Here is a 26,748-nt window from a genome sequence, read left to right as displayed (position 1 = left end):
AAGAGCACCATCTCAACCGTGAAACATGGGGGTGGCAGAATCATGTTGTGGGGGTGCTTTGCTGCAGGAGGGACTGGTGCACTTCATAAAATAGATGGCTTCATGAGGAAGTAAAATGATGTGGATATATTGAAGCAACATCTCAAGACATCAGTCAGGAAGTTAAAGCTTGGTCGTAATTGGGTCTTCCAACTGGACAATGACCCCAAGCATACTTCCAAAGTTGTGGAAAAATGGCTTAAGAACAACAAAGTCAAGGCATTGGAGTGGCCATCACAAAGCCCTGACCTCAATCCTATAGAAGATTTGTGATCAGAACTGAAAAAGCGTGAGTGAGCAAGGAGGCCTACAAACCTGACTCAGTTACACCAGCTCTGTCAGGATGAATGGGCCAAAATTCACCCAACTTATTGTGGGGAGCTTGTGGAAGGCTATCTGAAACGTTTGACCTAAGTTAAACAATTTAAAGGCAATGCTAACAAATACTAATTGAGTGTATGTAAACTTCTGACCCATTGGGAATGTGATGAAAGAAATAAAAGCTGAAATAAATCATTCTCTCTACTATTATTCTGACATTTCACATTGTTAAAATAAAGTGGTGATCCTAACTGACCTAAGACAGGGAATCTTTACTAGGATTAAATGTCAGGAATTGTGAAAAACTGAGTTTAAATGTATTTGGCTAAGGTGTATGTAAACTTCCGACTTCAACTGTATATATTTCCACACTATGAGGTTGGAATAGCACTATGAAATTCTGAAAATTATGATAATGCCCCTTTAAGTGTAAGAGCTGTTTGAAAAGGCCGTCTGAAATTTCAGCCTGTTGTGGTGGAATAGAGGTTTGTCCTTTCACGGTGATGTCACCATGTGGTAAATTAGTTAATAGACCAATATTAACTAATTAACTAATTAACAAACCTCTCTGCCAATACCAGCTACTTTTCAGTTTTCCCCTCCCCACTCAGACCACTACCAGACAGTCCTAGAATTTGTTTTGAGAAATTGCTCTTTTATAAGAAGCAATATTTGTTTCTAGTTGACCATTTTTTATTGAAAAATAATCACAGTAAGGCACTTCATTGTTACCCAGAAATTATTTGATATTGAGATAACAACTGCTGCATTGGACCTTTCAGGAAACCATCTTGAGTTTGATTTAAACCAGCAGAGGGGGTTGTTATTCACAACCATAGGAGAGAGAGAGACTGACTAAAGGCCACGCAATGAGAGGCCAGGAGTGGGGTAATTCCTCCGTGACATACTTGGAATTGTAAGGGGGTGTGTTAAATGTATTTTTTTTACCCTGTTGGTATCCCTCCCTATTCCAAATTATAAATCCACAGACTCTGGACTCTGGGCTGACCAGACCCATCATCCCCACATAGCATAGCAGGACTAAGGGAAGTTACAGTTTAGCTCAAATCAGTTCCTTACAGTTTTTTTATTCAGCCTATCCAACACAAAAATGTATCTCATTCTGTTATGGGTATTGATACTACCAGGAACAGGTAAGCAGTGATTCTATTTTTATCATTAACACTTCACAATCAATGTGACATGCCTTCATACTATGTACTGTAAGTAGCCTACTGTGTGGCAGTGTATGGCATTTTAATAGGATTGTGGGTAGCCTTGGGATGTAAACTCATCTGAAAATGTCAGTATTGTACTTAACGATATGTACATATTTAAATGCAGCCGTAGTAGGCGAAATATGATAGTTTACTAATAGGCTTATAACCTAGAATTCAAATTGAATTAAAAAACATAAACGATCATGAAGTTTCCTTAACCTACTTTATAGTTTTGAAATATGTTATTAATTATGAATGGGAATTCTAATTCATTGTTATTTTTCATTTCAGCATTTGCATTTCATATGGAGCTAAAACCAAAGAGTGGACTTTTGAAAGTTGGTGATAGGCATGAGCTGCAATGCTCGGTGAAGGATTGCAATGAAAAGGTTACCATCTCCTGGGCTTTGCTGGAGGATAAGCCAATGTTTGCGAAAATAAACACCTCCGGGTCGGAATCAGTGGCGGTCTTTGACCCTGTGGCGAAAGCACATGATGACACACTTCTCTGCAAAGGCAGTTGCGGAGAATCGACCAAACAACACCGTGCGGTTGTCAAAGTATACTGTACGTCCAATCAACTTCATTCAGAATAAGCCATCATCAGCCATTGTTATAAGCCAATAGAAATGTATAATACATGCTTATAAGTTCTTTATTCATTGTTATAAATATTCTGAATGCTTATGAATTGTAATGCTTATCATGCTTAAATGATTATACATGACATTCTAATTTATTAATAAATTGTTTATTAATGCTTTAATAATCATGCCATGTATTGTAAAGTAATTACTGAATTAAATCAGTCCAATTGAATCAGTTTTAAATGTACATGTTTAAAGTAGGCCTTTGAATTTGAATTTCAAACACGTGTGGCTGCATGCAATAAGATCGCAATTTGATATTCCAGCATTTCCAGAGGCCCCTGTCATATCAGGCCATGACCGACTTCTCTTGGGCCAGACCAACACTCTGACATGTGAGGTGACAGACGCTTATCCTGCAGAGCACCTGAGGCTTGAGTGGCTGCGAGGAGACAGCATGCTCCAGACAGATGCAGAGTCTGTGGTGTCCACCTACACGTTCACACCCACCCCCGAGGACAAAGAGGCGAGCATCACCTGCAGAGCCACTCACGATCAGGAGGGTGTGCCTGATGATGAGAAGACCAAGGAAACCTCTGTTTCTCTCACAGTGCTTTGTAAGTTATTACTGCAGCGTAACTGTTAGGCAAAGGGAAGCTGCTAGTGATAGATTGAAGAATGATTGACGTTATATGATTAATATCAAATGACCCATATAAGCACTGATCTTAAAGTCAGTTGTCACGCTCGTCGTTAGGAGAAAGAGAGGAGGACCAAAATGCAGCGTGATGATTATCCATTTTAATGAACACGAATAATCTAACAAAAAATAACAAAACACGAGAACGAAACAGTCCTGAACGGTGAACATACACAAACACAGGAACAGGAACAATCACCCATAACCCACAATACAAAACAGGCTACCTAAATATGGCTCCCAATCAGAGACAACGACAAACACCTGCCTCTGATTGAGAACCATATCAGGCCAAACACATAGAAATAGACAAACTAGACAAACAACATAGAATGCCCACTCAGATCACACCCTGACCAAACAAAACATAGAAACATACAAAGCAAACTATGGTCAGGGCGTGACATCAGTGATGTTTAGGCAGTTATTCTGCAACGACCAAATGTCATCCATAGTTCACAATTGAGGCCTACAACAACAACAACAACATCATTTATATATATTTTTTTTTCAGATGCACCACAGATTACGTCAATATCTGAGCTGACTGTTGTGAGAGTTGGCTCCAGTCCCACATTGTTGTGCCATGCTGAAGGGAACCCCAGACCAGAGATACAGTGGAAGACCATTGGTTCGCACGGACAGGCTGTCATAGTAGGGCAGAGCGAGGAGCTTGTCCTTACAGAGATGACACTGGTGGATTCTGGTCAATATGAGTGTGTGGCAAGCAACACCATTGGAAACATCACAGCCAGCGTGAACGTCATTGTTGAAGGTAGGATAATAACTACCTGAATTTCTAAAAGTGAAAATGAATTTCTCCTTGGTCTTGTATTTTGGATAAGTTCTGTTTGGTGTCACTCTATGATAGTGTCATAGTAAGGAGTCATCTTTATAGCTTTGTCTAAAAAGTGTGTTTTGGGGGAGCAATCTCATTAAAACAACCTCTTAAATAGCGAGCTAAACTTCTGTCTTATGTTATCTATCCTTGATGACCTTCCCCTCTGGTAGCTCCCCCAACAAACACCTCCATCAAAGTAAGCCCAGCCAGTAAGGTGAAAGAAGGGGAGAACGTGACGGTGTCCTGTCTGTCAGACGGAGCTCCGGTGGGACGGATGGTGCTGAGGAGGTTCTCTGAGGACCAGGATGTAGCTCTTCAGTCCAGCAACGGCTCCTCCACCTCCTTCACCCTCTCCTCTGCCCTGCTAGCAGACTCTGCTCTCTACCAGTGCGAGGCCTTCAATGAGCACGGCAGCCAGAAAGTCAGCACCTTGCTCTCCGTTGAAGGTGAGATTTAAAAAAAAATGTATATTTGGGTAACATAACATTGTAAGTTGACCTTAGGCTTTGTGCAGTAGTTATTGTAACTACTTTGGTAACCAAATTAGAATTACACAATTGTAGCGTTGTACATGAAACAATGGCTGGATTCTAATAATGGAAACTGGAAAAATGATGTTTCAAAATAGTTGCCAGTATAGTTAGAGTTTATTACATGTAGGCCTAATTACACCCATGTAACTGCATAATATATTTTAATGTAAAGTGTAACCTAAAGCTGTACTGTTGTGCTGCAAAAATACTCCTTCAGTTGAACTATAACAACGTACAGATAAGTCATGTAAGAGACATGTCCTGAAGAAAAGGGGAAATTTGTCTTAGTAAACGCACTGAAACCCAATTTCCCTGGGGAGCAAACTGAGTGTTGAGTCACCAAGCCATTGAGTCACCAAGCCTCGTCTGTGTACAAGAGCCCTAGAAAAGTGACACCCCAGATAACAGAAATAGTCAATGTTCTGTTCACATGCATACAGACGTTTGAGGGACTCCAATGTGGATTGCTGTTATTTTTACTCCGTGTATGTGTTTCCCACCTCCGGGTGCGATGACATGAGTGCGTTTGAATACAGGAGCTACTCAGAGTAATAATTAAAACCATTACTGGGACGAAGTAGTAGATGATAAAGATTATAATAAGGATTATGATCATGTGGAGTAGAGGGCTATGGCTAAATGTTCATTTATTTACCGATCAGCTGATTTCTATAATGTTACCTGCCTTTGTGATGTAGCTTGACTCTTTTTAATATACTCTTATGTTTGCTTCGTTTTTTCTGTTGTGGATTTAGTTGTGGCTAGATTTGATTTCGCTAAGAGATTTTCTTGCGGGATAGTGAATTGGTTTTAATTGAATTGAATTAACTGAACTGAATTTAACTGAAATGGAGCAGAATCCAATTGAACTTGATTTCTATTCAACTGAATTGAGCAGAGTCATCATCTATCCTTTCTCCTGTGGTTCTTTTCTCTCAGCGTATCCCCTGGAGGTGGAGATGGTATCGGGGGTGATGGCTGAGATGGGATCCAAACTGGTGCTCTCCTGCCTGGCTTCGGGCTGTCCCCAGCCAGCCTTCTCCTGGAGGAGCATGCTGGACATGCCCGTCCACAGCCGCGCACGCAACCAGGACTCCCTCTCCCAGCTCCACCTGGGCCCACTTGGGCTGGCCCATGAGCAAGCCTACACCTGTGAGGCCAAGTGTGGCTCTGTCATCAAGGCCAAGCAAACAGAGGTCAAGGTCTTCTGTGGGTATACTATACATCCTCAGAAAGATGACTTGGCTTTGTGTAGTTCAATGTATTTACTTTGAGTTTGTATGTTATGAGAAGGAAGAAAGAAATGTGCTTAGAAATAAATAAAATAAATGTGCTTGTCATTGGCCACTTTTTACAGAAGTCCAATGCCAGTTTGATATAATTTATTACATTTTGTTTGGAAATGTCCAGATGAAAAAACAGGTAATTGGGGTTGTTTGTAATTTGCCTTACACTTGTTCAGTGGTACCAAGGCGTGGCACAATACATTCTAAAGGTTTATGTTGATATAGCAACTGTTTTGCTCAGTGTGGGGTAATGCTTAGGTTCACTTCACTGACTTGGAAAGAGTACAGTGACCCTTTGTAGGAGGTTGGAAGAATAAGCATCCTCTTATGAAACCAAACGTAAGACTTAAAGCCTGAATGATCACTCGAAAACCATGCTGCTCTCCCACACAACATGGGCAGAAGTCCAGTTTGTTTTTTGCCGGAATGCACTGGTATCAGTAGTCTAGTTCAATGTGGGAGAGAGATCAACATAAAGTGAAGAATGATAAAAAAGTACTCCAGGGTCACTGAAGACTTCTCATATTTCCTGTCGGTGAAATGTAGAGTTTCGCAGAAGCGTTGTCATTGTATTAAAGTGGGTATAAGCGTTAGTGCATTCTAAGCCATTGACTCACATGATTCTATGGAAAGGGCTGTTCCACAAGTTGTGCTGATTAATGCCTCCCTTACTCGCAGTCTTTTAAAAAATCTGCTATCTTACGTAAATGTGTCAGTTCCCCATATCGGCACGTCACAATCTGAAACACCCCATCATTAAACCTCCAAAGTGAAGAGTCTACCCTTTAACATGACTGACTAACTCGCTCACAGCTCTATCTGGTCTCATGTACTTTAAGCCACATATTGATATTTTCATCTGCCCATTTCTCTCTCCCCCCCCAGCTTTCCCCTCGGACCCTATCATCGAGAACCCTGGACCCTTTCTGGAAGACGGGAAGGCCACCTTATATTGTTCTGTAGCCGATGTCTACCCAGCCAGTCACATGCAGATTCAATGGCTCGATGGGGAAACTGAGCTACACTCCAGTGTGGGTCAGTACTCCAGTGAGCTCCAGAATGTGACGTCAACGTTCTCTTTTTCGGTGGAACCAGAGGATCAGGGGAGACGGATCACCTGCAGAGTCGGTCTTCAGATGGACGTAGTCCATCAAAGTCGGAGAGAGAGGCAGGCGGCGACTGTACTGGAGCTCCACTGTAAGTGGTTGTACAGATTATTGAAGTCTAGCTCAAATCATGAATTGTTGATGCCCTTGGCCATTGGGTGGATAAGTTTATTGATGGTCCTAGAGAGCCGCAGGGTGGTGCAGGCCTTTGTTCCACCCCAGCATCATAACACACCTGATCCACTCATTGTGTTCTGAATGGAGGACCATGAAAGAGTTGATTGCTTAAATCACTTGTATTTACCCTGGGGTGTCCACACACTGCCCTTGGAGCTTTAAATTTAGGGAATCTGTCATGCCAAACTTCAGTCCTTGAGGTGTTAATGGCGGTTGTGTAGTGCGGGTTTCGGAAGCCTTATAACCTACAGTGGGGAGAACAAGTATTTGATACACTGCCGATTTTGCAGGTTTTCCTACTTACAAAGCATGTAGAGGTCTGTCATTTTTATCATAGGTACACTTCAACTGTGAGAGACGGAATCTAAAACAAAAATCCAGAAAATCACATTGTATGATTTTTAAGTAATTAATTTGCATTTTATTGCATGACATAAGTATTTGATCACCTACCAACCAGTAAGAATTCCGGCTCTCACAGACCTGTTAGTTTTTCTTTAAGAAGCCCTCCTGTTCTCCACTCATTACCTGTATTAACTGCACATGTTTGAACTCGTTACCTGTATAAAAGACACCTGTCCACACACTCAATCAAACAGACTCCAACCTCTCCACAATGGCCAAGACCAGAGAGCTGTGTAAGGACATCAGGAATGAAATTGTAGACCTGCACAAGGCTGGGATGGGCTACAGGATAATAGGCAAGCAGCTTGGTGAGAAGGCAACAGCTGTTGGTGCAATTATAAAAAAATGGAAGAAGTTCAAGATGATGGTCAATCACCCTCGGTCTGGGGCTCCATGCAAGATCTCACCTCGTGGGGAATCAATGATCATGAGGAAGGTGAGGGATCAGCCCAGAACTACACGGCAGGACCTGGTCAATGACCTGAAGAGAGCTGGGACCACAGTCTCAAAGAAAACCATTAGTAACACACTACGCCGCCATGGATTAAAATCCTGCAGCGCACGCAAGGTCCCCCTGCTCAAGCCAGCGCATGTCCAGGTTCATCTGAAGTTTGCCAATGACCATCTGGATGATCCAGAGGAGGAATGGGAGAAGGTCATGTGGTTTGATGTGACAAAAATAGAGCTTTTTGGTCTAAACTCCACTCGCCGTGTTTGGAGGAAGAAGAAGGATGAGTACAACCCCAAGAACACCATCCCAACCGTGAGGCATGGAGGTGGAAACATCATTCTTTGGGGATGCTTTTCTGCAAAGGGGACAGGACGACTGCACTGTATTGAGGGGAGGATGGATGGGGCCTCCTTCCCTCAGTAAGAGCATTGAGATGGGTCGTGGCTGGGTCTTCCAGCATGACAACGACACGAAGCACACAGCCATGGCAACTAAGGAGTGGCTCCGTAAGAAGCATCTCAAGGTCCTGGAGTGGCCTAGCCAGTCTCCAGACCTGAACCCAATAGAAAATCTTTGGAGGGAGCTGAAAGTCCGTATTGCCCAGCGACAGCCCCGAAACCTGAAGGATCTGGAGAAGATCTGTAGGGAGGAGTGGGCCAAAATCCCTGCTGCAGTGTGTGCAAACCTAGTCAAGAACTACAGGAAACGTATGATCTCTGTAATTGCAAACAAAGGTTTCTGTACCAAATATTAAGTTCTGCTTTTCTGATGTATCAAATACTTATGTCATGCAATAAAATGCAAATTAATTACTTAAAAATCATACAATGTGATTTTCTGGATTTTTGTTTTAGATTCCGTCTCTCATAGTTGAAGTGTACCTATGATAAAAATTACAGACCTCTACATGCTTTGTAAGTAGGAAAACCTGCAAAATCGGCAGTGTATCAAATACTTGTTCTCCCCACTGTATATGTGTTTTTATAAACCTAAACTGAGTCTGATGTTTGCTGTGCAGATGCCCCCAGGGGAACCACCATCACAGTGAGTCCAGCCAGTGAGGTGAAGGAAGGGGAGAACGTGACGGTGTCCTGCCTGTCGGACGGCGCTCCAGTGGGATGGATGGTGCTAAGGAGACTCTCTGAGGACCAGGATGTAAAGCTCCAGACCCACAACGGCTCCTCCACCTCCTTCACCCTCTCCTCTGCCCTGCTAGCAGACTCTGCTCTCTACCAGTGTGAGGCCTTCAATGAGCACGGCAGCCAGAGAGCCAGCACACACGTTACAGTCAAAGGTGGGCGCCAGGCTTCCGGCACGCACGCACCACATTCTTCTTTTATTTCACTACCATGCATTCGTACTGGCAACAACAGGAAACTTTCCCAAACCCCAGTTAGTTTTTTTGGTTCTTTAATTAAGGTACTGTTCTCTACACCGACAGACTTTTTGGTTTTCACTTCCTGTTTAGTATTGTTTGCTCTCGTGGGTTGGAGCGTGGCCTTTTCCTTGTCATGTCACAGCTGTCGGTATCTAAGAACGTGATGTTTAAGTTAGCCATTGGCTGTAGTGTTGTCACACCATGCCAAAAGACACTTATATGACACTTAACACTGCACAGGAACTCAACAACATGAAATGACATAACGTAATTCTAGATAATGGTTCTATAGAGCTTGTCTCATTGACATTTCACACATTGCTGTCAGTAATTTCACACATTTTGCTCAGCAATCTACTTTTTAGCGGACGGTAATGTTATGTTGTATTGCAAACTGCCCAAAAACTGAATGTCTTACAGTATTTTGCACTCACCATATTCATATTTGTTTTTAATTTGTTTTCTCAAGGCAGTGTCTTCCCTCAGTATTCAAGTGTGTTCTATTTAACTTTTGTCCAGCACCTCCTAGGAATACAACAGTTCTGGTCTATCCGTCCACTGAGGTTCAGGAAGGCCAAAATGTCACCGTATGCTGTCGCTCTGTTAGTTTCCCCCCACCTGTTGTGGTTTTGAGAAAACTGAACAATGGCACAGAGCTCTACTCCCTGGATGGGAACTTCCTGCTGGTGAACCTTACGCCCAACGATACAGGCCTATACCAGGTGAATGTGACCAATGACCTGGGCTACGAGACTAAGATCTTCAGCATTAACGTCATGGGTGAGTGAAATGGTTCAGTGTAGAGAGCTCTTTATTTCCCTTCAGCGCTTTGAACCCCACGTTCAACTGAGAAATTGGAAACAGGGAGAACGGAGATATCGCTATCCCAAAACAAACAACAGTGGAATTTGAGAACAGTGAAGCTTTAAAAAGTCAAGAAAATTCCATCCACCCATAACAAACACCGGTGTCATTTGAGAGGACTCCAAAGCTGTAAAAACATAAAATGCTATTTTTGGCCAATATGCCTCATCCTCACTATCTCCCTGTTCTTCCCATCTTCCCTTTGCCTGCAGAGAAGCATTCCAGTCCTTCACCCGACTGGAACCAGATAGTCATTCCTGCTGTCTGCGTGGGAATGATGGTGACCACCACAGTCCTAGTCCTGGACAATCTTAGGAGAGCCAGGAGGAAGGGCTCCTATGAGCTGGCCAAGTGTAAGCCCGGCACTGCATAGACTAGAGGAGTCTAAAACCTGTGGCCCGGGAGCCAGATTGCGGCCACCACTTGTGCTACCAACATGAACATGTACTGTCTAAAAATGGTTCTTCAGGCAAAATGACTTTGACACTCCTGGTGTAAAGACATACCAAGGGACAGACTCACCTGGAGTGAACCCCTTGCCTGAGAGGGTACAGACGAGAGGCTTGCCCATTGTCCCGTGTCCAGGCCTTTGGCCGTGTCTAGTCTTGACAGTTCATGCAGCTTTGGTATTCTGATCATAGAGTTCTGATCATGGAATTCCGAACGTGTCATGCGTCTGCACCTACATTTAAATGTGTCTACTGTGTCCCCATTGTGTCCACAGATACCCTTTTCCCGCGCTATATTCAAATGCAAATATGCATTCTACAAACGGTGGAATAGGCTAAATATGGTAATAACAGAATAAGTGATGGCAGTAGCTAAGTACTCTAGCTAACTAGCCAGCTAACCTCTGTAGCTAGACAGCAAGCTAACAAGTAATGCTAAAGGGATTGCAAATGGGTTACCATATCTCTAGTCAAACAAAAAATACTTTTTCTAAATATTAGGTAGTTGGCTAGCATTTTTGAGGCCAGCAAACACGTTCCTCACACGCTAGGAATGTATTTCCTACAACGTTATAATGAAAAGGTGCCTCTCGATCTGAACACAATCAGACCACAAAGCAACTTTTGTGCGTCTCGACCCGTCTTTTCAATGCGATCTTCGTATTCTGATAGCAGAAGTCGCATGTAAGTGTCAAGTGTAGACACGGCCTCAGTCAAAGGACAGGGGACAAGGCCTTATGACCTTTGGAAGTTACTAGAACAGGGTAAGAAATAGAGACGCACCTTTGTGGTTGGATGTGGGGTCTTCTGGATATGTGTGTATGTGTCAACCATTGACTTAGTGTGTATGTTTGTGTTTTACGGTGTATATCCGTTGGGCCTTAGGTTCCCATTTCTATAGAAACCTACTCAAAAAATCTGTAATAGGTGTAATAATCGAACTGCATCTCACTGTAATTTGCTCCTTTATAATTTCTTGTCAGCTTTCATTTAAACCCATTGATGTCTAAGTGTCACAACAGTAGGATGAATGCAATATGTTACGTTTCTTCAAACTAAATCATACAATGAAATTAGCAGTGATAAGAACTTGAACTTAAAAAAAGTGAATACAATGTATTGACATTGTATATATGAACTTTGAACTATATCAGTATGATGTGTGTCAGAAACGACACAATGGTTTCCCAAGGAAAGCAATAGACAGTGTTGTGGTAATGTAATACAATATGAAAGCAACACGTATTTGCCTCGTTGTTTGGACTGTTATTTAGGTCACTAATGTGGGCTACCCTTATTAGAAGTGTTTGTATGTGTGGAGAGGTTGCAATGTGTGTGGGGTATTTTTGTTCCCCACCATTTACTTAATTTTTGTGGGATATGAGAGCTGGTTTGGTACGTGTTTAAAAAGCTGTTTTATAAAAATATCAAAGCCTGTATATAACTTTATTTGTTTTGTTTATGACTGTTCGTAATCACTATTGAAGCGGTGAAAAGTTTTTCCCTATTTTCTGTGAATTGTGTTTGAATTGTAAGTTTGTTTCATTATTAATAAATATTTATTTCCATAACTAAAAGCTGTTAATTGAAATAGTAGCTTAGGGTTCTGGGATCTCCCGTTGCAGTGGAGAAAGCCAGGAGGAGGGAAGACAATTAATGGGGGCTTTTGTGTGAGTCAGCATGTTCAGCATGAATTTCACTTTCAGTTCCTGGAAGTAGTACTATGAGTGCTGTGACTAGTTAGAGCGAAACTCTTTCCTCACTTTTGTGATTGTCTCCCCACTTGCAATCCAAGGTGAGGATGGAGAAGTGCAAATGGATATGAAACATTGAAATTCAAGTCAGTAACAGATTGATCAAGGTTATATGCCTTGAGCATGCTGGTTGTAGAATTTTTTTTTGGACTATGAACTCAAATCGATATCTTAACAAATGTATTGAATAGGCCACAGCTTTCAGGAAAAAGTCAACCTCTTTTAATTATAGTAATGATTCTTAATTACAGGGAACATTGAGTTTCTCAATTACACAGTGAAAAGCTAATGAAAAGAGACTCACTTGGCTTACGCAATCTGATTGCAAGTTCAGAGAGTCCTAGGTATGGGTTCAATTTCACACCTTAAAGATGCACTCTTGAACGTTTGTATAATTTCAGCTAGTAGTTTTGAAAGTGGTGCTCACGAGCCAAAAGTCGTCCCCATTTGTTGTGTATTATGTCATCAAATTGTGTACTATGTCATCCATTTAGTCTGATATGTTACGTCCTTCAAATTATTATAAATGTTTTTTTTTTTGCAATTCGTATAATATGTTAAGAATCCAATTTGAACTATATGTTACACATTTTCTTTGCTTAAGATCCAGGAGTGCATCTTTAAGTATTGAAAAGATATATCTATTTGAGGAAAAGTGAAATAAATCTATAGAAAAAAAATATATATATAGAATTTTAAACAAAAACAATGATATCAAAAGCAAACAATTATTTTAAAGCGAGAGAAAAACTGATTTGAAAACGAATGGAACATTTTTTTTTTCTCAACTTTGCCAACAACCAACCCTATTGAATCCATTTTGGCTACGCTCTGCCTGCAGTTCCTACCTTTGGTTAGGTTACTAGTACAATATGTTAAGAGTTTAAATTAAGAAAAGTTACAAATGTAATCCAGAGGACTCGTGTAAGAGTGTCATTGCGTCATCATGGTGGATACACGAGTCCCTGGTTTAAATACAATGATGTAGCTAACTGGAAACATTCGTCATGGGACTAAAATCACAATGGCCTATTTGGGCATGACAAGCACTTGGTTTACTAAAAACATGTGGACAAACCGTTAGCTACGGCTGGCAGTGGCTAGCTACAGGCTTGCAGCCTTGTGATTCATTCTATTTGGCTAGCTAGTCAGACAACAAGATAATGTACTTGAAAATTGTCACGGGTCAATAATGAACGGATATTAGAAGTGTACAGTCTGACATTATTGACACCCTTGATAAAGCTAAGCATTAATGACTGTATAAAATAAATAATAAAAACTATATTGTATGTTCCAAAAGAATTTGAAATTATATTATTATATACTAATACAATTACTCAGAGATAGAGATTTAGTTTAACAAATAATATTTTGTTTTCTAAAGAAGTCAGGGGTCAAAATGATTGACACCCCTGTTTTCAATATCTTTTAATATCTCACCTTGCGAGGATAACAGCACTGAGACGTTTATGAGTTGGCGGGATCTTAGACCATTCCTCCATACAGAATCCTTCCAGATCCTTGATATCCTTAGTCTGTGCTTATGGACGGCCCTCTAATTCAAACCACAGGTTTTCAATGGGGTTCAAGTCCGGAGACTGAGATGGCCATTGTAAAATGTTGATTTTGCAGCCAATTAACCATTTATTTTGATTTGTGCTTGGGGTTATTGTGTTGCTGGAAGATCCACTTGCGGCCAAGTTTCAGCCTCCTGGCAGAGGCAACCAGGTTTTTGGCTGAAATGTTCTTGTATTTGGTAAAGTTAATGATTCCGTTGACCTCTACAAGGGCCCCAGGACTAGTGGAAGCAAAATAGCCCCATAACATCAAAGATCAACCACCATATTTTACAGTAGGTATGGGGTTGCTATTAATGCATTCTCATTTAGACTCTACACCCACCACTGGCGTGTGTGGCCAAAGAGCTCTATTTTCCTGAAATTGACCTCATACCTAGGGCTCTATTCAATCCGTATCACGGCAGTTCAGCTTTACAGCATGATTGAAATCTGCTGAAAACGTAAAGGCAATGTTCCCGCGTTAGCGGAGACTGCATTCAGGGTAAATGCTGCAAATGTTGGCTGAATTGGAAATGACATTTACATTTCTATCACGCAATCTGTAACACTTCAGTGATACAGATTGAATAGAGCCCCTAGTAGGCTGGGGATGTGTCACACCAAACTAAACTGGTGAATCATTGAGTTTCAACATCGTTAGTGTTCATGTGCTTCCATGTTCTGTCCTTAAAGATGGCCATTGACGTCTTGAATCAAGCGCATATTGAGCCCCCAATAGACACTGATAGTCATTCTCAAAGTGCTTAATAGGGCAAACAAACGAGGGCGGATAAATGGGGGCCAAGCGTTACTGCTTTAACAAGCCTGTATCATGTTCCCAGCTCCTTTCTTCAGCACATTGTCTATTGGTTCTCTTTTCCCTTTCCTCCATAATGGCTAGTCACCATGGAAACAGTCCCAAAGCCTGGCTCCAGAAGGAAAGAGGGGTGTCAGGGTTGTTAATACCCAGAGGACAAAGATGTGTGAGAGAGTAGGGGAGGTGCAAATGGAACATTGAGGTCTGTCTTAGAGAGGTGGCAAAGTAAGAGACAAGGTTTCTCCAGGCCACTGCGATCTTCCAAATGTAGAGAGACCCATTGGAGCAGAGCACCATTTTAGGTGTGAAGAGGAGCTCCTTGGCTGTAGGCCTATTTTGGGATCCAAAGAGTATGGGTTAGTAATGCAGTGCTGTTGCTGAATGTGAAAATAATCAGCAAAGTCCTTCTGTGGAATGAGTTAGTGTTTGCAAGCGGTTCCATTGAGATACATTAACTGTTGACATTCATGGGGTAGAAAATACTGCTCTTGATTTATACTGAACAAAAATATACATGTAAAGTGTTGGTCCCATGTTTCATGAGCTGAAATAAAAGATCCCAAAAATGTTCCATACGCACAAAAAGCTTATTTCTCTCAAATGTTGTGCACACATTTGTTTGCATCCCTGTTAGTGAGCATTTCCTTTGCCAAGATAATCCATCCACCTGACAGGTGGGGCATATCAAGAAGCTGATTAAACAGCATGGTCATTACACTAAATTCCTAATCTGGCCCTCAAAATCATCATGGTCACCTAATAATCCCCAGTTTACAATTGGCTCATTCATCCCCCTCCTCTCCCCTGTAACTATTCCCCAGGTCGTTGCTGTAAATGAGAACGTGTTCTCTGTCAACTTACCTGGTAAAATAACGGATAAAAAAATAAAATAAAACACAGGTGCACCTTGTGCTGGGGACAATAAAAGGCCACTCTAAAATGTGCAGTTTTGTCACACAACACAATGCCACGGATGTCTCATGTCTTGACGTAGAGTGCAATTGGCATGCTGACTGCAGGAATGCTCCATCAGAGCTGTTGCCAGAGAACTGAATGTTCATTTATTTACCATAAACCGCATCCGACGTCATTTTAGAGAATTTGGCAGTACTTCCAGCCAGCCTCACAACCGCAGACCACGTGTAACCATGCCAGCCCAGGACCTCCACATGCAGCTTCTTCATCTGCGGGATCGTCTGAGACCAGCCACCTGGATAGCTGATGAAACTGAGGAGTATTTCTGTCTGGGGAAAAACACATTCTGATTGGCTGGGCCTGGCTCCCAAGTGGGTGGGCCTATGCCCATAGATTAGCGATTAATACATTTATTTCAATTAACTGATTTCCTTTCCTCCCACCTTTTGTCCAGGTGGGAAAGGGCAGTGTGGAATGCAATAGAGATTGCATCATCTGTGGATTTGTTTGGGCGGTATGCAAATTGGAGTGGATCTAGGGTTTCTGGGATAATGGTGTTGATGTGAGCCATTACCAGCCTTTCAATACACTTCATGGCTACGGACGTGAGTGCTACGGGTCTGTAGTCATTTAGGCAGGTTGCCTTCATGTTCTTGGGCACAGGGACTATGGTGGTCTGCTTGAAACATGTTGGTATTACAGACTCAATCAGGGACATGTTGAAAATGTCAGTGAAGACACCTGCCAGTTGGTCAGCACACGTTCCTGGTAATCCATCTGGCCCCGCAGCCTTGTGAATGTTGACCTGTTTAAAGGTCTTACTCACGTCAGCTACAGAGAGCGTGATCACACAGTCGTCCAGAACAGCTGATGCTCTCATGCATGCCTCAGTGTTGCTTGCCTCGAAGCAAGCATAGAAGGGATTTAGCTCGTCTGGTAGGCTCGTGTCACTGGGCAGCTCGCGGCTGTGCTTCCCTTTGTAGTCTGTAATAGTTTGCAAGCCCTGCCACATAAGACGAGCGCCGGAGCTGGTGTAGTATGATTCAATCTTAGCCCTGTATTGACGCTTTGCCTGTTTGATGGTTCGTCGCAGGGCATAGCAGGATTTCTTATAAGCTTCCGGGTTAGAGTCCCGCACCTTGAAAGCGGCAGCTCTACCCTTTAGCTCAGTGCGAATGTTGCCTGTAATCCATGCCTTCTGGTTGGGGTATGTACGTACAGTCACTGTGGGGACGACGTCCTCGATGCACTTATTGATAAAGCCAGTGACTGATGTGGTGTACTCCTCAATGCCATCGGAAGAATCCCGGAACATGTTCCAGTCTGTGATAGCAAAACAGTCCTGTAGTTTAGCATCTGCTTCATCTGACCACTTTTTTATAGACGAGTCACTGGTGCTTCCTGCTTTAATTTTTGCTTGTAAGCAGGAATCAGGAGGATAGAGTTCTGGTCGGATTTACCAAATAGAGGGCGAGGGAGAGCTTTGTACGCATCTCGGTTCGTGAAGTACAGGTGATCTAGAATTTTTTCCCCCTCTGGTTGCACATTTAACATGTTGATAGAAATTAGGTAGAACTGATTTAAATTTCCCTGCATTAAAGTCTCCAACCACTAGGAGCGCCGCCTCTGGGTGAGTGGTTTCCTGTTTGCTTATTTCCTTATACAGCTGACTGAGTGCGGTCTTAGTGCCAGCATCTGTCTGTTGTGGTAAATAAACAGCCACGAAAAGGTTGGGCATGTGGGGCGGGCATTGATAGTTGTGTTGTTCAAGAATGCACTTGGCCAGTCTAGGGTCAGCCTTACTCTAAGAGTTCCAGAAATGACTTTTTCAAAGTAGATAATCAGATTTACAAAGCATTTTCACCAATTAGCTATGATAAAATCAATGGAGTTTAGCGAACAGAACATGTACTTTAATAACACACGTGTCACAAGCAGAGTTCTCAAATCCCACAGCAAACAACCACAGAGACAGGCCAAAGTACACCAATGAACATACAGAGTATCACTACAGCCCGATTAAAAACATGTAAAAAGGCTGGGATTTAGGGCTGTGAGCACCGGGGAAACTAACACAGCATTTGATTCACTCATGGAGTGGTGGCCAATGTTCGGCCTACTCTTTCCGAGCAGGGTTCATTTGTTCGGCCCTACCCAAGCAGGGTTTGTTCGTTTGGCACTACCTGAGCAGGATTCGGCTGTTCCTCCCAAGCAGGGGTCGTTAGTTGATGACTAATCGATGGCTGGTTCGGTCATCAATGGCAGGTTCGGTTGTCGGTGGCTGCTTGCTGGGCAGTCTCTCGCTCTACGCCAGGCCTGCTGGGTTGTAGTGTTGGGTGTTTTCTCTCGCAGGTGCGTCAGGCCTATCCCCCGTGTCTGTAGTCGTGGTGGACACAAAACATACAATTAAAGCATGTGCTGGCCAACAATTGGAGTCACACTCACACGTTTGAAACAAGTGCTTTTCTTTAGTAGTGCTATAGCGACCGGTAGATTTGTATATTTTTACCAGAGTAGGCATGCAGCAGCAACGAGGTGGACATCTGTCGGTCGAGAGGTTCCCCCGGTCTGAATGGCGTCCTGACGGTATGTTCCTTTTGACTCTAGTTCTGAGGAATGTTTAGCAATTAGTTTGGGGAGGAGGTGATAAGGAATTGGCAACAACTGTCTCAAGTCAACGTAGTCTATGCCAATCTGGGGGATCACAGCACAGCACACCATGCAATCAAACAAATAGTTCATGCAATTCAATTTCACAGGTGAGAATGTCATGAATTAAGTTAAAGCCAAGTAAAACCAACACACAGCACATGTGATTAAAAGGCACTCATAAATAGGCATGATATAAAATAATAAGACCTGCTGATAAGTAATATAAAAACAATGGCAGATTCTAGTTGAATAAGAGTCAATGTTACTTGTGACACACACTCAGAACCTTAATGGGAGTACATTACACTTCTGTACATGGTGAAGCACATGAGCCGCTCCTCTTGCTTCACTGTCCTGTGACATGGTGGATAGTGGTATTAAAGGGGAATGAACTGGACAACTTATGCTGCTTCAGACTATTCATCTACCGAGACAATTAAAGGAGATAAATCTCTTGCGGCTAACACTTGAAGTGCTTTTCCGTTTTAAAGAGCTTTCCTGTGGGGAGCCTCGAGTTGTGTTGAAGTCTCATACTGGATCCCAATGACCGTTAACCTTGTCGTGAAGAAATGGTGTAAATTATGTAAGACCAAAGAAGGATGTTCTGCAGATGTTCGCCCATCTTTGACTTGGGGACAATGATTTGTGCTGGGGGTATTTCCTGGCCTCTGGAACGGGAGGCACAAGTCTTTGCTGTTTTGCTTAGAAGAACTGAAGCTGCTGTCTAGAGTTGTTGTTTTTCTGATTACCACTTCAATAATTTTATGGGGGGGGGACCCCCATGATTCAGCAGATGTTGGTTGACCCAGGGTCATTTCATACAGCCTGATCCCAGATCTTATTTTGCTGTCTTGCCAATGACTATAGGAGTTGGCAAGATAACACAACAATATCTGGGACCAGGCTATGTTTCATGTGGAGGGCTAATTTAGCTGTTGGGCTCCAACACAATGATTATCTGAACAACATATCTGTAGTGCCAGCACATTTTCCCCCGTGTATTATGTTCTGTTGATTAAAACAAAACACCTGCTTTTGACTATCTTCTCCCCCCTTCTTTGTAAAGGGGAGTTGGTTTTCTGACCTCCTTTCATATTTTTATTCATTTTGTCAGAAAGGACGTCGGAAAAGTAGAAAGGAGTGAATTGGGAAACAGATAGAATGGCCGAGACAGAGCTTGAACCCCTGTTGCCAGGGGGGCATGTCGTCCGGGTTTGGGTTGTCGCTCTCCACTCCAGCACACCTGATTCTTGTTTGTGTTGTTTGCACCCACAAGACTGGATGAGAATTCCTCATAGTTTATACTTACTTACAGCATACATTACAACAGAGCAAGCAGCCTTTTGGGGGCTCTAAGCGAGATTTGGCAGTGGAGAGAAAAATGTGCAGCTTTAAAGTTAATCAACTGCGATTCTACACATTCTACCATCGGGACAGAGAGAAGATCTTATAGTTCAAATCAAATTTTATTGGTCACATACACATATTTAGCAGATATTATTGCGGGTGTAGCGAAATGCTTTTGTTCCTAGCTCCAACAGTGCAGTAGTGTCTAACAATACAATACAATACACACACATCTAAAAATGAAAGGAAAATAAGTTTTAAAGCTAATTTGCTGCAATTCTACAGATTTTGCCAAGGGGTGCAGAGAAATGCTGCCGTTTAAAACCTCTTAAGGATCGTACTCTTTTTTTCCAGTTTTTGCCTAAAATGACATACCCAAATCTAACTGCCTGTAGCTCAGGACCTGAAGCAAGGATATGCATATTCTTGATACCATTTGAAAGGAAATACTTTAGAGTTTGTGGAAATGTGAAATTAATGTAGGAGAATATAACACATTAGATCTGGTAAAAGATAATACAAACAAAAAAATGATGCGTTTTATTTTATTTTTTGTTCCATCATCTTTGAAATGCAAGAGAAAGGCCATACTTTCACATAGGAGTCTAGGTGTATTTAGATTTTGGCCACCAGATGGCAGCAGTGTGTGTGCAAAGTTTCAGACTGATCCAGTGAAGAATTACATTACTGCACAATATTTTTTATCAAGTCTGCCAGGATTTTGCCCAAATGTGCCGAATTGGTCAATTGATACATTTTCAAGTACAATAACTATAGAGAACATACAAAAATGCTATGGTAATGAAAAATGTAAGTTTACACACTCCCAGGAATGTCATACATGATGGATCATTAGCTTATACACTAACTTTCTGTAGACCCCATTTCCTACATTTGAACATAAAAATAGATTTTATGAAACAAAACTATGCTACATTTTATCTCCGGGACCCTCAGCATGACAAATCAGAGCAACATTACTTAATGTAAGTACATTATTTACCTTCAGAGGTGAATGTATCAAACCAGTTGCTGTGCTAAAAGTTTTTTGTTGTTGTGCACTCTCCTCTAACAATAGCATGGTCTTTTTTCACTGTAATAGCTACTGTTAATTGGACACTGCAGTTAGAGTAACAGGAATTTAAGCTTTCTGCCCATATAAGACATGTCTTTGTCCCGGAAAGTTGGCTGTTGTATACAACATCATTCTAGTCACATTAGCGCACATTAGCAACAACTGTCCCGGTTTCGGGACTTTGCCATGGGGTGCAGAGAAAATGTTGCAGTTTTAAAGCTAATTTCCTGCAATTCTACACATTTTCCCATGACTTATTCCATGTTCATATGATCTCTGAGTGACTAACAAAATCAATGGTGGCCCCATGGAGGTCAGGGCCATTGGGCAGGTGCCCTTTGTGCCCAGTCAGTTAATTGGCCATGATTACGACAAACTTTAAATAGCTGGTTCGACTAATTTACCTAGCAATCAAAACATTTTGGCTGACATGGGATATTTGACTGACTGTCAGTGACTGACATAACAAGAGGAGAACTACTGATGCACTGCCAAATTTCAAAATTGCATCTTGCGGATTCTATTATTCTAATTCCTCTACAGTAAGTTGAGACTGAGTTCCCAAAAAGAATAATAACGGCTTATGTCGCTTATTGACTGAGCCGGCACTGCCTTACAATTGACTTGTAGTATTTCATGACAATGCTCGCCAGTTTTCTCTTTGTGAGAGTGCACTTCTAAAACAACCATTATTATTAGTCAGTAAATGTCTGAAAATGTGTCAAGGGAGACAAATGTAAGGGAGTAAAAGGGAGGTAGAGTGTTTATTTGTTCCATTTACCCGTGTGCTCATCTTCCCTCTTGCATGTTCCCCCTGCCCTCCCCCAGATCTCTGAGGCCTAACCAAAGCTTGCTGACCCATGCAGGAACCTCATGTTTGAAGTTCCAAGTAAGTTCCTCATGAAAATCAATGAGGAAAGCAAGCACTTGTGTCTCTAAATAACAACATGGCCAGGAAACAGAGGTCACATGAGTATTCAAAGTGGCACCAACTTTATGCTTGCTTTCCTGTTGCCTGCTGCAGATGGGTTGATTAAAGAGCTATCTCCTGTGAAACTAAGCCTTTTAGGCGGAAGTACCAGCTTGACCCATTGAATGGAAACTTTGCTTTGCCATGTTCCTGCCTTGGTTAAAGTAGTTGAAGCAATGATGAATGAAATGCTTGGCCAAGACTTGCATGCTTACTTAAGCAGAAATCTGTACCGTACTTTGTGTTCTCTGCTCTTGGAGAACAACATGCTGCATAATTCGTGATGACCTAGAAGTCCTTGTGTATGCTTCTCCCTGTAAACAAGGGAACTAAACATTTGGTCAAATGGACATCAATGCGTGCCTTTTAAGATCACTATAGGACAGGCAACTAGATCTCATTAATGCACTAATACAAACTTGACATGCATGCATTTGAATGCCAATTTATCATGAGCACAACAAACGATTTCAGCACAGAAGAGGTGGTTTCTGTAACTGGTTTAGATTGTGATTTTCACCATCTTGTAAAGGAAGAGACTCACATTCCTCAGGACCTATTAGACATGGATGTGTGCAAACTAAAACCAGGCTGACTTACACTCTGACCCAGTGTCTGGTTGCTGGAGAAGTGCCAAGGTCAACACAGTTGTGCTAGTCAGACTTGCCTTTGGAAAGATGAACTATGTGATGGTGGTCTGATAATGAAAACATCAGATCTGGGCCATTTCTCAACAGGAGGACACTCCAGTTCTCTATCCAACTCTGTACTGTGCTATACACTAAATGTACTACGGATTTTGCAATAATGCACAATGCAAGATGTTAAACACATAGCTCGTACCATGGACACAAGGGCCCGAAAAGGAATCTTGGCAAGGTTGGGTAAGCCACGTGATGTTACATCCCACACAGTAGTATGATATCAAAACAGCCTTGTATGGTTGTTTTGAAAAAGGCACATTTATTTTCAGATTCTAGAACATAGGCAACACAGTGACAATAGAATTGGCTTATGCGGAAACAGGCTAGTACCTATTAGGCAGCACAAGAGCCATGCTAGTCTCCCTTAGACAATATGCATTCATGTCAGATGACATACAAAATCAGTGTGACAGGATCTTTTACAAAATAACCTCATGTACATTTGTACATCTGAGGAGCATCTGTTATTCTGTAGACATAAAACGGGAATTTGTTCCTGTTTTATGTGTTAGACAACATCAAGAGGCTTGTTGTGTTGCAGACCACTTCATGTTAATGAGACCAGAAGAACATGGGTTAGCCATTCATTGCCAGTCACGAATTATGTGTTATTTTTCCAAACAAAGCACTTGTTATCAAATTGTCGTAATACATATTCATGAAGTTATTGAATGAAAGATATACGTATTTGAAGATATTGTCCCTTATTTCCTGCTTGGGCTTAAGTGTACCAACAGTTGAATAAGGATTACAATTTCAGAGGCTAAATGAAGGGTAGGCATTAAGTGATTTTTTGGGGGGCATGGGTAACAAACTCATGGCATTGCAACGTCACAACCAGTTTGGATGCCAGTTCCCATACTTAAACAAAAAATTTACAAAAATCACACAGAAAAACAATTGCTTAACTAAATCAATCCTGTTAAAACAGCCAACATTGTCCTAGTGGCAATTTACGAGATGGCCATGGGTGTTTAGTTTTTTAGGCACCCCCCCTGTTTTTTGTACCAATCAGTACTTGGATTTTTATCAGCGCTGACACTTATTGTGCCTGTCTGGTTCTTAGTAACTCAGGCAACAAGATAATTGTGCCTATTTAGATCAACAGACACAGTTACCATGGAAACATGTCCCCTCTGGAAGTACAGTTTTTATGTTCACAAACATCGCTTTTTTCAACTGTTTGATATTCAGTCCTTACGCCCAGTTTCTCATCATTACCTACGCTTGTTGGTTCATTATATCAGAACCCAACAGCTCTTATGTTTGTGAAGTGTCTCTTTGTCACCTACTGGTCCACTTTTCCCCATTTCTTCTCATGTATTTCAGCAGACAGACACAATGAATGCATTGTCCATGACACCTACATCGAATAACATATAACATATATAGCACAGACATAATCCTTCTTTTGGCAAAGGAGGGAAATAGTGTTGGTGTGAAACATGGAGAGGAACTTCATTCAATCTTTCTTTAAGCACAGGAGGTTATCAAACCTGAGATGATGGTTATTTCCCAGGATGCCCTTATTGCCATATTGTGGTATCCTCACTGGGATTCATGCAGTATTCTTCTGTAATAAAATCCAGAAGAGCAGGAAATGGCTCAGAGTGCCTATGGTTCAGTTATAGACCCCCACATGCTCACCCCCACTCAGTTCATACTGGCTGAATCAACGTTGTTTCCATTTCAATGAAATTACGTTGAACCAACTTGGAATAGATGTTGAATTGACATCTGTGCCCAGTGGGCCAGCACTTGCATCACTATTCTCACAGTGGAAGAATCAATGTTTTGTAGTGTTTGCAGTTGTCAGAGTCGTGTGTATAGGTGGCAGGGAAGTCAGGCGCAGGAGAATCAAACTTAGTGGAATGGAGTTGTTTAATAACTTGAAAACAAACATAACTCCAAAACCATGAATACAATAAAACAAAGTGGTACGAGGACCCGTCACACACCAATACAAACAACACGAAATACTGAACAACAAACAATCTCTGACAAAGACATGAGCGGAAACAGAGGGTTAAATACACAACAGGTAATGAATGGGATTGAAACCAGGTGTGTAGGAAGACAAGACAAAACCAATGAAAAATGAAAAATGGATCAATGATGGCTAGAAGACCGGTGACATCGACCGCCGAGCACCGCCCGAACAAGGAGAGGCATCGACTTCGGCAGCAGTCCAATTATGTATAGCAAATCTTAATTATGTTTTCTAAAACTACGTACTGGCTTTTATATATGTTATTCAACAGCCTACACAGAAATTTAGATTTCATAACATCAGCATTGAGGTCCAGCTTGCTTATCCAGAGCTTGGGGGGTATCTAGTGGTCAAAAAGAGGAATACATTGGCAGATTCTTCATGTTGCCGGTTGTACCTTCCTTTTACCAAACTCAGTCTAAAGTTTATCAAAAGTGCATGACATTATTGAGGGGTTCATTTGAATAAATTTCCGATCATAACAAAAGTTTATAAAATTGCAATTCTTTTCAGTTTTCGACTAGAATATGAAAACAATGACATGGGGTAGCCTATATGTTTTTCCAATAAAGGCAAACTGTGAGCTAAATTGCAATTTTGTCAACTATTCATACTAGATTTTAAAATGAGGAACCAAGAAAACCTTATTTCGAAAGATTTGCATTATGCTGATAGGCTTCCATTAGCAAGTTTTTGTGTTTCATTCATATTACAACAAATACATTATTTTGTTGAATAAATCAGAAATGTGTGTGTGACAGGCTTAAAAAAAACTTTTTGTAATGACATTGCATTTGTAAGCACTATTGTGCAATCAGGGCAACGTAACCTACTCAGGGTAATGGACTGTAGGCTGATCTGATGGGGTCAGTACAGGTGCATCAATGCTGGGACCAAGAGACTGAAAAACAGCTTCTATCTCAAGGCCATCAGACTGTTTAACAGCCATCACTAGCACAGAGAAGCTGCTGCCGACATACAGACTTGAAATCATTGGCCACTTTAATAAATGGAACACTAGTCACTTTAATAATGCCCCTTTAATAATGTTTACATATCTTGCATTACTCATCTCATATGTATATACTGTATTCGATACTATCTATTGCATCTTAGCCTATGCGCTCTGACTTTGCTTATCCATATATTTATAAATTCTCATCCCATTCCTTTACTTAGATTGGTGTGTATTAGGTATATGTTGTGGAATTGTTATATATTACTTGTTAGCTATTGCTGCACAGTCAGAACTAGAAGCACTAGCATTTCGATACACTCGCAATAACATCTGCTAACCATGTGTATGTGACCAATACAATTTGATTTGATGTGATGGTGGAACCATATCTATATGATGGAGCACAAAGCCTTATATTACAATGAAACACTCTGGGGAACAGAATCTGATGGGGGTCCCTGGGATATGCTGTGTGTATGTATTTATATGTCGGCTATTTGTGCCATTTTTTATGTAATGTATGTAGTTCTGTCCTTGAGCTGTTCTTGTCTATTAATGTGCTGTATTATGTCATGTTTTGTGTGGACCCCAGGAAGAGTAGCTGCTGCTTTTGCAACAGTTTTGACTGCTTGATTTAATTTATTGGTCCATTTTTTAAATACATACTGTACATAAGGGTGCTCCAGCCAGTGACGCCTCCACATTCAATTTAAGAAAATCATCAAGGATAACACAAAGCTTAAAAGCTTATTTCCATTGTGGTCCTTTTGGAAGGGGAACGGGGGATGCAGCAAGTTTAGGCGGCAGCTGTAGTTGCAACAGACAATGACAGACAGAATTGTTGTTTGTTTCATAAAATGAGCTAATTAGTACAGTTCCACTCCTAATAAACAACATACCCTTAATATATACAAGACAATCACAATATGACACACAATAGGCAGACCATATGCTATCCCGGGCATTTCCTTCTCAGCCACGCACTATAATCTTACTACACACTTTTGAGACTTGCTACTGTTTAGCAATTCTTTCAGTGAGAACTTGAAACTACCCATTGAAGGTGTAAGTTTCAAATGATTTGGAAGACTATTCCAAAGAATGGCAGCTGAGTAAAAAAATGTTAATTTCCCCATACCACTATTAAATCTAAAATGAACAATATCAGTTTCACTCTTTCAGTTTCACCAAGTTAAAGTAGTTACATAGGTACCTGAGGACCATACTGTGGACAATCTTATGGACAAGACACAATTTAATCTGAGAGACTCTCTCGTTCCACTTTGAGCAATCTAAGGCTTTCAAAGTGGGAATGGTCAAGATTAATATGTGCTGGAAGTTTAAGAGTTATCCTGACTAATTTGTTCTGAGATGTCTGGAACTGATTTTGTATTATCTGTGGGGCACTATTGTACCAGGAAGAGCACGCATAGTCGAAGTGGCACTGAACAAGAGCCCCTGTCAATGCCACCATTGCATTCTTATCCAGATATTTGAAGGTTCTTGCCAGAAACCAAATTTGATGGTTCACTTTGGAGATAACTTTTTGTGCCATGCTCTCTTCTGTCAGATGGTTATCTAGTAATTAACAGTGCTTTACTGTGACTACTAAGTCATCTACTACCACCTTAAAATCAGGGGATTTCC

General features: G+C 41.5%; 1 protein-coding gene across 1 annotated transcript; it reads left to right on the top strand.

Moving 5' to 3' along the window:
- Positions 1-1,350: 1,350 nt before the first annotated feature.
- On the top strand, positions 1,351-11,928 carry LOC139540795 (vascular cell adhesion protein 1-like). The gene is made up of 10 exons (XM_071344769.1): positions 1,351-1,514; positions 1,872-2,147; positions 2,494-2,784; positions 3,382-3,642; positions 3,879-4,154; positions 5,181-5,450; positions 6,413-6,724; positions 8,685-8,960; positions 9,564-9,824; positions 10,121-11,928. The coding sequence occupies exons 1-10, from the start codon at positions 1,472-1,474 to the stop codon at positions 10,279-10,281; spliced, it is 2,427 nt and encodes an 808-aa protein (XP_071200870.1). The 5' UTR covers positions 1,351-1,471; the 3' UTR covers positions 10,282-11,928.
- Positions 11,929-26,748: the final 14,820 nt, after the last annotated feature.

Source organism: Salvelinus alpinus, chromosome 16 (assembly GCF_045679555.1).
Source record: "Salvelinus alpinus chromosome 16, SLU_Salpinus.1, whole genome shotgun sequence".
NCBI classification, from domain to species: domain Eukaryota; kingdom Metazoa; phylum Chordata; class Actinopteri; order Salmoniformes; family Salmonidae; genus Salvelinus; species Salvelinus alpinus.
This window is presented reverse-complemented; position numbering and strand designations above follow the sequence as displayed.

What these genes read in the sequence shown, in the direction of transcription:
- LOC139540795 (XM_071344769.1), top strand. Translation starts at nt 1,472, where the DNA reads ATGTATCTCATTCTGTTATGGGTATTGATACTACCAGGAACAG. An exon ending in CACCTTGCTCTCCGTTGAAG is followed by an intron (nt 4,155 to 5,180) that starts GTGAGATTTAAA and finishes CTTTTCTCTCAG; the next exon opens with CGTATCCCCTGGAGGTGGAG. An exon ending in CACACACGTTACAGTCAAAG is followed by an intron (nt 8,961 to 9,563) that starts GTGGGCGCCAGG and finishes ACTTTTGTCCAG; the next exon opens with CACCTCCTAGGAATACAACA.